We start from the raw sequence: 11,194 nt of genomic DNA, 5'->3' as shown, positions 1-11,194 counted from the left end.
GGCAGTTGTTCCAGAGCTGTCTGAAAACGGGAGCGGCTCTCCCTCTTTCACAGCCTGGATTTTAAGAGAAGCAGTGTTGTTCATCAGGATTTCATCTAGACTAGATAATTGCACGCTGCTACCAAAGGTTAATTTTGCTCAGTACTACCAAAGGTTAATTTTGCTCAGTAGCCTTTTCCCCGGGCTGCTGTCTCTGGTCATGTGGTAATTGGGCACCTACTGAACTAGGAGGCTTGCCCTGCCAATTCAATAAACAATGTGAACTACCATAAATGCTCTCTTCACCCTGTGGCTTTCATCTAGCTTGCAGGGTGACACCAAAAAGCTCCACACCCTATAGACAGTAGGAGAGCAGGAGAAACTCCTTTCAAGTTGGCAAGTCTAGTATTAAGAATAGAGACATTAACTATCATTAATTAAGGTGTTTGACAAAAGCACAGTGACCAGGCTTGTTTGGTGCAATTTCTTCAAGACTCTAACACAGTTACATTTGCATTTTTCCTACCATTACGTTTGAAGGTGCAGCTTTTACTATTACACTAACTTTGTACAGGGTTTTAGTTCTGCTTTGGGGTTTTAAGTCTTTCACCTCGGCCCGATCAAGAAATCCTTTGAAGCAGTAAGTTAGTATGACCTCCCCTTAGTATTCTTATTCCAGGAGAACTAAAATTAGTAGAAAGATTGGCTGTCACAGCACACCTCCCCGAGGAAGCAGCAGGTGCCACGCAACAGAGTGAGTTTGTTGCCCAGGAACAGCTAAGTGAGGGTCAAAGTGCTGCTTACTTTGGAAGTGGAACAGCCTGGAAAAAAGGAAGTTTCTAAATAATTTCTAAGCTTCCTCATCCACGTAGTCACTGTACATTGGCAGACAGCAGTGAAATCCTGCATTTTGAGGTCCTTGTAGTCTCTGCTCCAGCTGCTTTTGTGATTCCTGCCCTAATTCAGACAGAGCAATCTGTCACTGAACCTTGGCAAAGGTGGGCAGACATGACAGGCTCCTGTTCCGTTCCTGAATACAGCTACAGAAAGGACAACAGTAATTTTCGAACTCTACTGATTTTACAAGACCTATTAGGTTTCCCCTCATAATCCAACATCTGTTTTCTCATGTTAGTGTGGAGAACACACAATGCCCAAGGACTCAAAAAAAAGAGCCCCAAAAAACCTGTCTCCGTTGTTGCTGCATCTGCTTCACCTTTAACATTTCAGCCTAAGACATACATACCAGCACTGTTTTAGAATCATCAGGTAATGACTCCCTGAGTGGGTCTCACCAGCATCATGTTACACAGCAGGACAGGGTTTCAGCCCACATTGAGGAATGTTCCTGAATGTGGGCTGAACAAATAAAGGAGAAAAGGTCAGCATTGTGTTCTGACATCCACAATTTTTTGCCAGGGGGTTTGTACTGCATGAACTGCTCTGACATCCACTGCAAGGTCCCCTACAGTCAGATGAATTTTCATAATGCTTATATTTATTTCCACTGTCTCTCAAATCTTTCTCCTCAATTAACATTATTAAGCAACTCTTTCCTTTGAGGCAGTAAGTCAGGAGCCTTGCAAACAAGGTCCAGAGAACATGGTCACTGAGGTTTTGGACTGGGTTTTGGGAGGGGTGTTAACAGCTTATTTGAGCTGTTTGAGAAGGACACCTTCCTTCTCTGGGTCACCACAGGAACTCTGCCTAGGAAATACAAACTCAAATCAGTTTGCTGTCCAGCAGTTCCCCAGGAAGGTGTATCCTTTGAGACAGGAAACATCTCAATTTGAGTTTACTCTGAACCAAACATCTCAAACAGGTAACACTGTACCATTTTCAAGTTGCCTTTCCCAGAGTAAGTTCCATTTCAGTGTAAATCTGCTTCAGGTTCCATGGCAGATCCCCCAACGCAGGTCAGTCACCCTTCGAAGAGTTTTAAAAGCCTCTCCAAAGTTCAGATGGGTTGTTTTGGTGCTGGAACCATTATGATAAACAATAGAACACAGATCACATACTGACTGGCTTGTTAATCGTAATTCAGGTAACAAAACATCCATTGCATCCTGCTCAAAGCAGCATTTATTAAAGAGAGCATCAAGATAAGTCAATGCATAACAAAGCCTTCCCTCCTACAAATATGTAAACAAGTTGTCAGCAAGTTATTATTACAATATAAAAATTAAAGCTTACATTGCATTTTTTAAAGCTACTAACTTCAGTCCAAATGTAGACAGTCTCTGGTCTATAGCATTTAAAAATACAAGTTCTTGAAAAATGTTAAAGTATTGCCTTTGCACATACACATCTTTGTAGAAAAATACTTAAAAATACCAACTTCCCATTAATAAAAGCAACACCAAAAATAAAACACATTATTATCATGAAGAGAGTTTTAAATGCATCCAGCATTTTCTTCACCATTCTGTTTTATCAAATTATCTTCTGTTCACTTAAAATTCATTAGAGTTTGTAAAATGTATCTTGGATATTAATCAGTTACTTTCATATACCAAAGAAATTCACAATATTGGCAATTACATTGTAATCAGAGTCTGGCCTAAGCTTATTTGCAGCTGAGGCCATCAATTTAATCTCATCTCAAACGTGGGTATTTGAACATGTACAGTAGGCTCTTGCTCAGAACTCTGAGTCAGTTCACATATATTTTGGAAAGGCTTGAAAACCTTGATATGATTTTAACAGAAACACATATTCTCTTTTAAAACACCTTTAACCTCTGTGTAAGTTTTGTTTAACTACATTAGCAGTCCTGTTGGTGGCTGTCAGTTCTCAGGAAATACTTTGAGAAGAAGGTTATCCAATTTGACATGAACTCCATTTTACAGTCCAAGACCAAACAGAATGTTAAGGTAAACATCAATTTTTAACATTTTTTCCAACAAGTTTACTGACAAGAACTAGACGGATGACTTCTGTAGTTGCTAAGGCAAGAAAACTTCGAAAATTCTCTGTACACAAAGTTTAAACGATTGTGCAGTATTTCAAACCCAAACTAAATTCAACAAGCAAATTGGGATGAAAGCTAATCATGCCATTGTGCTCTGCTGACATCAACTGACAATGAACAGCAAGAAGAAAAAAATTAAGATAATACACAGTGAACCATTTTCAGGATTAATTCAAAGAGCAAAATCAGGCTGTAAAGAAAAGAATTTTACAGCTGGTTATTGGACTGAACAAAACAGCCAGGAAAACACTGGGAGTTTGGTCACTCAAGACAGTATCTGAGAGAACCGAAGTACATTTATATGGAAACAGTAATGAATATGAATAATTCTGCCAGCTTTCCTAGTTCCATGCAAGGTTCAAGAAAGAGTTTATTTAGCCTACTGAGTTAGCAAGTTAAGCCTGCCCCAAGCTACAGCCCCAGGTACACAGAGACACAGAGTAACTTCCTGACACGAGTGTGGTAGAGCCCAAAATACTCAGATGATCTCCAGCTTTGGAAGCGTGTTAAAAACACAATTCCCAAAAGAGGATCTATGTGAATCTGTAACAGGAACTGTATTTCTGAAAGAAGGGCTTACCCTGCTCCTTCATGCAGGATTCTGATTTGTAGAAAAAAGTGATTGTTTTATTGCCATGCTTGCTGATAAAAACAAGCATGATGAGTTACAGCAAAATGCAGCAGCAAGTGCTCGAGGAGGATGCTCAGCTGGACAGTAAGCCAGAGATTCCATCCCAGGTTACCAGAATGTTCAGAGAGGGGTGAGATGCAAATGCAAAAGCTTCAGTTTCCTCTAAGGTCTGACATATCTTAACACACACATACAGCCTCTCCCTTGCACTCAGGGAAACAGATGAGAAGCACAAACATTCCTGGGGCAGAAGTGACTCCCACACCCTGGGGAGGAGGCTGCCTTTGTGATCACTCCCTCCCCACAGACAGCAGCTCCTTGTAAAAGGTGGATCACAAGGTACAGTCTTGGCTAGAGGACAGGATTTCTGCTCTCTCACTTGGGAGAGAGCAGCCTTCCTGCCGTCTGATACGTGTCTTTGAGTAAAGCAATCCAAACTTTAGATTTTTAATCACATGTGGACAGCTGGGACTTCTCACTACAGCACTGAACTTCCTTGAGTCCATTAAAGCTTGGATCTGTTAAAGCACTGTGCCATCAGCGTGGTGTTTGAGCCCAGCTTTGCATTGGGTTTACATACCTCCCTCACAGCCAGGGAGCGCTGCAGTGCCACACAGACCAGCTGCACTTGGATCCACACAGTCCCAGCCCCGGCCTGAAGGATGCAAGAGGATACTCCGAGTGCCAGTGTGCACCAGGAGGGCAATAAGTGCCCACCAGCAGGGAACTCCTGCAGCTTTAAGAAAGGAAAAGAACTGCAGTGGCTCAAGCCTTGGGAACATGTTTAAGAGCACTGCAATGGACCTGCAGCTGACTGTCAATACCTGGGAGAAGGACTGGAGTCAGAGATCCAAGGGTAGGACAAGTCACATGCCATTTTCTCTTCAAGGAAAGCAACACCATCTCTCCCCATGATATGTAATAAAATACTATTTGCAAAAAGTGGGTGGTTTTCTCCCTAAATCCACAGTAGAAATGCAGTCACACGGAAAACTAATATCAGCCTCATTCTCAGAATCGCAGAAAATAGAACCAAAGAGGACCTAAAGAAGTCATTTTCACAACTCCCTGCCTTGAAGGACATTCCAAAATTAATCTCTGTGCAGATATGCCATGGGACTCTAGGTTACAGAATGGCTGACTAAATCAACTAGACTTTTAGAAAAAGCTATTTATATGCAAATATTTTAGTAATAACTTTAGCAATAAAACAAAGTACTACACAGACCATTTTAGGATCCACATGATATGAAATATACACACATGTTCTAAAATATATATATATATTCATTCTTAAAGCAATGTAGAGCAAAACCAAACCAGGGCCTGACTCATCTATCACACATGCCTTCACGTTGGCATGACTTCTAACACACAGCTGATGGGCTGAGCAGATCCCTGAGGTCTAGCACTGGAATTGCTACAAGTTTCACTTACCACAATTTTAACCAAAAACCGACTTAAATCACATTACATTTCTCTAGGTAAAAGGAGGAAGACAGACACAAACAAAATAATAAAAATAAAAATAAAATTAAAAAAAAAAAGCCAAAAAACCCACACACAGACAAAACCCACACGGCCTCGTAGTACACAGAAAGGCACCTGATAATATTGTTAGTAGCAATTACCTATAGCATCCTAACTGTACTTAAGCAATAAATTTTAAAAATACAAGAATTGCTGGCATTCAACCTATCAAGTCACTAAAATTACATGTGCAGTTGTAAATTATTAAGTGTGCAAAACTACACAGTTTTGCATAAAGTGCTATATGTACCCCCAGTTTGCACCTATTAGAATGATATAAATTTATTAAGCTTGGCAACATGATGCAAGATGATGATGTTTAGGATGTATCCTATCTAACCTCACCTTTCCTTTTCCTTTCCCACCATCATCCACTGTCCTTCAAACTGTACATTTAAAAATTACACAAAGGCCTTTTCAGGAATTGTAGCTCAGAAAAGTATTTCAAGTATATCTATCTTTCCTTGTAAACTCGGGGACACTATGGGTTCCATTTTCACACGCTCCAAATACTCACAGCTTCCACTAATTCAACTGGAGTTGTAATTATTTCTGTTCAGTACCTCTGGCAAAAGGCTGTTTCCTGTTACTCATTTAGCCCTACTTTGAGGAGTGCTGAAATTCATACCATAACTTGTCCAGATTTAAATCTAAACAATAAGCAATTACAGAAGAGCAGAGTAATACTTTATCCCATCACTTGGGCTCACAAAACGAAGTCCTACTGTATCTACCCAAACATACTCGTATGTGAACCATACACAGGTCTGTAACACTTGACACACTGAAATTCAAGTTATCAGAGTACAGCAGTTTGTCTTGCAGGCATTGTGCAATGCACTCAGAAGTAGACAACAGGTCTCTTCTTTACTCTGTATTTCAGGGATCCATATCGTATCTGAGGGGAGAAATGAAATCACAACTTAACAAGGAGTTGAGTCACATCAGGCAGAAATATTATTTACCTCTCCATTAATCCAATTTAGCAAATGTCTTTAAATGTGCTTTGGACACTCCACAGTTTCATTCAGAGAAGCTACCTATGAATGAATAAGATGCAGTTTCAACAGAATTGGACCAGAAGAGTAAGTCTCAAATGTTTTCCTGGAATTACCCATAAACTTTTATGAGAATCCACAGAGCTTTATCCTGAAGTATCTTTAGATTTTGTGGCACATAGAAATATAAAGCATTTCTCTTTGTGGAGCACAAAGAGTCAAAGCAAGCCATATGTCTATGGGAACTAACAAATTCTGAATCTTCTTTAATCTATTGAGCAGCAGATGCTGAAGTGTGTGTGGCATGCAGGTGACAATACCACTCTCTGTAGCCCTTTCAAGGTGAGCAGTTCCTGGAATTTGGGCTTGGTGGTGCCAGAATCAGCATTACAAGCACAGAGTGTACTTCATCTCCTCTCCCTTGTTCCTCTCTCAAGTTCATTTCATTCATGTATTGCCCCTGAACACTCCAAAGTACAAAAGCTCCAAGCTTAGATATTATTGCATGCTTCCTCCTCCATTTAGCATTCTACAACCCAGTTATCATTGATAACTCCTTCAAGATTAAGAATAAAAATAAATTTCTGCACTGTTAAGAACAACAAGGTACACTGGACAACCGAACTCAGCAGTTCACCAGGATCATACTTGCCTCTTTACGGCCTTTAGTTTTCACAGATTTCATGCTCTGAGTTCTTCGAAGGCCTCTCTGAGCAAACATTTCATCCTCTGAATGTGTCCCCTCCATCTCCTCATCTGTTTTATCATCTCCAGCATTTTTTTCCAGTGGTGTTTTGTAACCTTTTAAAAAAATTTTTTATGAAAGTGTTTAATAAGTAGTAGATGTAACTTTCAGATTTCTAAGAAAGCCATGAGTTTCATCTTTAGCACACAGCATTTACTCTTTTAAACTATACGGTCAGTGTACCAGGTATTTCAAAACAGAGAACATGCCAGGAGCTTCTTACTTCTAATTCTGCCATTTGTAAGGAATGGGCCACTTGATTCCATAGGTGTGTAATGCCGTGGTTCCTCATCTGTCAAAACCAAAACCCTAAGTCTGCCTCCATCTTCTGCTTTAACCTGAACTGCAAAAATCCCAGTGGTCATCCTAAAGAGTACTTCAGGTTTTTGGACACAATCCATGTGAGAGGGAAGTTAGACTAGGTAAATCTTTAAAGGTCCTTTTCAGTCCAAACCATTTCATAACTCTGATTAATAGGATCTTTCTTCGTGCTCACATCCCTCTCTACATATTTAAAACCAAATCTCCTTTCAGCTGAGTAACACGCCAAAGTACTGTTAAGCGTTGTTTACGTCCTGCAAAAACAGGACCAAGGTTACTACCCAAAACGCTCACTAGAGGGCACAAACTGCTTAAAAACACGTCTGGAAAAGCTCCTTGGGGTCCAACAGCCCTGAATCCCCATCACAGCCCTGTCACAAAGCCTCCAAATCCAGACTGGTTCCTTCCCCCCATCAAACTCTCCTTCTGTAAGGCCATTCCAGAACCTACGGGCTGTAACGCTCAGGAACACCTTTTAGACTCCAAATCAAACTTTACTAATGACCAGCATACATTTCATCTTAAGCCAATATTTTGTTTCTTTTTAACTAGATTATTTCCCTCAATTCTCCTTTTTTCCTGAAATTGCAATCACATTCACCTACTCCACAGCTACTTCAGGCAGATTTACCTCTTCTGCCGTTCCAGAGGGAACACATCTCTGCTTCCAATAGTTTCAACTCATCTCGTTCAATAATTATGGAAGATTTGAATTGTATCTGTCACTGCGTTTCTGACCAGGGACGTTTGCAGTGACACCAATACTTCTTTGTCTCTATTTGTAACACCTTTTCTGATGAATCCCCATCACCTCTGCCCTTTTCACAGCAAGCACACTGACAGCTCAGCCCTCCTAACAACAATGTCCTACAACTAGGCCTTTCCAACCAATTTGCACAAAACTCCCAGTAGAATCGAAAAAAATCAACATCCTGCTAAGCACAACAAAATATTGCTATGCAGCTTCCCTAAATGCATCTGTGGTATGGTCTTCTTTTAAAATTCTAATGCTGAAGAAAATTCAAAGATAACATGAGAGGTGTATCCTAGATTTGGGTCCAGGAGCAGAAGCAATTAAGTTCAACCAGCTCATAGAAGGCTTTCTGATATTTGAAACTGAATCTCACAATAAGTGACTATTTATACAGTATAACTTAAGCATTTTTTTTTCTTTAAGTTTGTAGAGCATTTCCAAGCTATTTCAGATGGACAACTAATGTTCCCTGACTGAGAAACAGCCCCTACACAAGAGCTGCAGGGACATCATTCCTAATGCAGCCAGGAATTCATCAAGGGCTTTCTCTCCAGCCAGGAGACCTGGTCCATACACTGCCCTGCATAGGTGGGATGTGCAGTTCAGCTTAGAGCCATTCAGCTGGACATCTATTCCTCAGAAACAACACGGCTATCATGTGATTCCTGGAATTCCTTGTACCCCACAAGCACCACCCCTCTCAGAAAGGGAAGGATGAGAAGAAATAACAGGCTCAAGTGAAAAGAAAAAGACCAGACCTACTTCTTCTGTGGGAAATATCAACTCCCTCACATTGTAGCCTCGTCATTTCAAAAGGTGCAGTTGTCAGTCTTCCACCTAAACCTTCCTCCAAGCATCACAGGCTCGAGAGTAAAGTGATGATGACAATAACAATACATGTAATATAATAGTACAATAATATCTCTGAACAAAGCCATATATTGGTCCCCACACAGCGTCTTCTGAGTGTTGATATGACAACTCAATGCCTTCGTTACTCCTATCATCATCATCAACTTAACATTTTGATCTATCATTACACACCCAGGGAACTGACATTAATTTTCCCTTTTTATTTATTGAGCTTCCATATATTTTCATTTTTAACTTCTTGTACGCCTGTCACAGAAACACCACTTATGTATTTTTTTACTTCCAATTAAGTTTTACTTTGGTAAGGAATTCTTGTTGCCAGTTGGCAAAGACAGGAGTAATGAGTACAGAATGACTACACTGAGAGTGGCTGGGGAAAAAAATTTCAGGAAGTGTTTCTCAACTGTTGTATTTTGATCACATCTAATCTGTTTCAGTGGAATTGTTTGAGGCCTTATCCATTTAGAGATGGGGTAAATTTATTTCTGCTTTTCCACTTGTGTCTTAGGTCAATTGTTCTTTTAGCTAGAAAAAAAACCAGATACATACCTGAAGATTCACTTGTAGAGGCTCTGGTTTTCTTTTTTGCTTCTGGTAAGGTCTGATAGGGCTGTCCCACGGGCTCATCTCCTTGTATAGTGGTCAGGTCGTGCATACTGAAACTCCTCAGCTTCTCAGTTATTGCACCCTGGCTCTGAAATACAACAACAGGATCCTTGAAAACACAGCAGAGGTTTAACTTTGCTGCTCAGCTCGAGTTAAGATATTTAAGCCCATGCTTCCTTGCTGCACTACAAAACACAGAACATACACATGCAGTAGATTTACACTTCTTTAGGTGTTGCTTTTACCCAGGCTTAACTATAGGTTGCTCTTATTTGGCAAAGTTACACATGAACTGGCAGTTCCATCACAAATGCCTCATTCCACTCCTTTAACCTGAGCAAAATAAGGGTTCCTTGGGTGAGAGGAAGTGTTTGAAAAGAAACACACAGAGATGTTCCATTCACTTCAAAAATGGCATTTCTCTAGCAGTTCTGGGTAGCAGGACAGAGTTTAAACATTTCCATTTTAAAAAGCATGGACAAAGAGCATTTTCTGCTATTTTATATTTTTACCATCCAAAAATTTGAATACGCATAAGAAAGGAAGAAAGTGTTAAAAATATGCTCTGTATCATAACTCAAGGAACTGAGAAAGAGGCAGCTGTAGTTGACAGAAACTTCAAATCACAAACACCAGAGGTCCTGCCTGGACTCCAGGCTAGCAGGTCCTCCTACTAGTCCAGCTTTACTGACATAGTACCAACCCAAAATCGAATGCTACATTGGAGAATAGTTGATCATATGTGAACATTAGAATTCCTTCCCCAACTGCCCTTACATCTCTAGTATATGGGTCATACAGAAAGTTCCCTGTCGGAAAGAAGGGTCATCAAGCAGCTCTTTTGTCTTACATCAGATGTTATTATTAAAGCATTTAAGATTAATTTATTGCATAAGTAACTAAAAGAGCAAGCACACAAGAACAAGGACTCAAAGTCACGTTAAAATAACACTTAATTCTTCCCCTCTGTAGCATGAGGCAAAAAAATCACCATTTCAGGGGAAGGTTGACAAACCTGTGCACGAATTCCACTTCAAGCAAGCGCTCAAGACTTTGTTTCATTCTTGCAAATGAAGCTTTTAAGTAAAAGCTTTATGTTAGCTAGCAGCAGCAGAAATCTGGATACAATTCCATACACCTTTCTCTGCAACAGCACAAGGCAGTTCTTGCACCACTGGCCACAGCCATTTGTTCCCACTCTGATGACAACAACTGTTTGCAGATGGTAAACCAGCACATTGAATTATTCCATATTAAAAATAGCCATGTAAAGTGAAGAGACAGTGGAGTTAAACTCCTTAAGCTTGCACAGCTACCAAAGGGTGGGGGTGAAAGTGGCTGAAACCTAATATTCATTTTCTAGTGACTAGTCATTAGTACAGCATATAAAACTAGGACAGTGTGCTACTCAAGCAAGAAGAACCTATTATAATTTTTACACCACTATTCATACATGGACACTGAACAATAACAAAAGAAAAGGTTTCTTGTGGGAGAAGTAGAAGCCTTAACTTTTCCAGCTCTTCCTACATACTTGTAAGGATGACTCACAGTTCTCAAAAACATGGGTACAGCTAGCCTTTGAGTTAAAATGTACTATGGACACTGTACCAGTCTCTGTATAAAAGACTGTAGAAATTCTAAAGTTGATTTTATCCCCCAAAATGGTTTATTTAAGGCAGTTCTCCTAAGATTCCTCCTAAGGCAGGAGAAATCCTGCCCTTTCACTACTCCACTTCTTGTGGAGAGAACTGGAGGGAGAACAGCTCGCAGTATCTGCTACAAC

General features: G+C 40.2%; 1 protein-coding gene across 3 annotated transcripts in view; it reads right to left on the bottom strand.

The window, feature by feature from the left end:
• Positions 1–2,018: 2,018 nt before the first annotated feature.
• The window catches only part of REEP3 (receptor accessory protein 3), a 36,451-nt gene continuing 27,275 nt past the window's right edge, over positions 2,019–11,194 (bottom strand). The window contains exons 6-9 of one of the 3 annotated variants that reach the window (XR_004358220.1): positions 9,352–9,496; positions 6,762–6,928; positions 4,406–6,009; positions 2,019–4,317 (exon numbers count right to left, since the gene is read on the bottom strand). Coding sequence is in view for 2 of the 3 variants with exons in the window: in XM_032694396.1 (XP_032550287.1) it covers positions 5,953–6,009; positions 6,762–6,928; positions 9,352–9,496 (369 nt within the window). In the remaining variant the exon portion in view is untranslated. Of the gene's footprint in view, positions 6,010–6,761; positions 6,929–9,351; positions 9,497–11,194 lie in introns of all 3 variants that reach the window. The other 2 variants (XM_032694396.1, XM_032694397.1) reach the window with 2 other exon arrangements.

This window comes from Chiroxiphia lanceolata, chromosome 8 (assembly GCF_009829145.1).
Source record: "Chiroxiphia lanceolata isolate bChiLan1 chromosome 8, bChiLan1.pri, whole genome shotgun sequence".
Taxonomy (NCBI): domain Eukaryota; kingdom Metazoa; phylum Chordata; class Aves; order Passeriformes; family Pipridae; genus Chiroxiphia; species Chiroxiphia lanceolata.
Note: the sequence above shows the minus strand (reverse complement) of the source record. Positions and strands in the feature narration are given on the sequence as shown.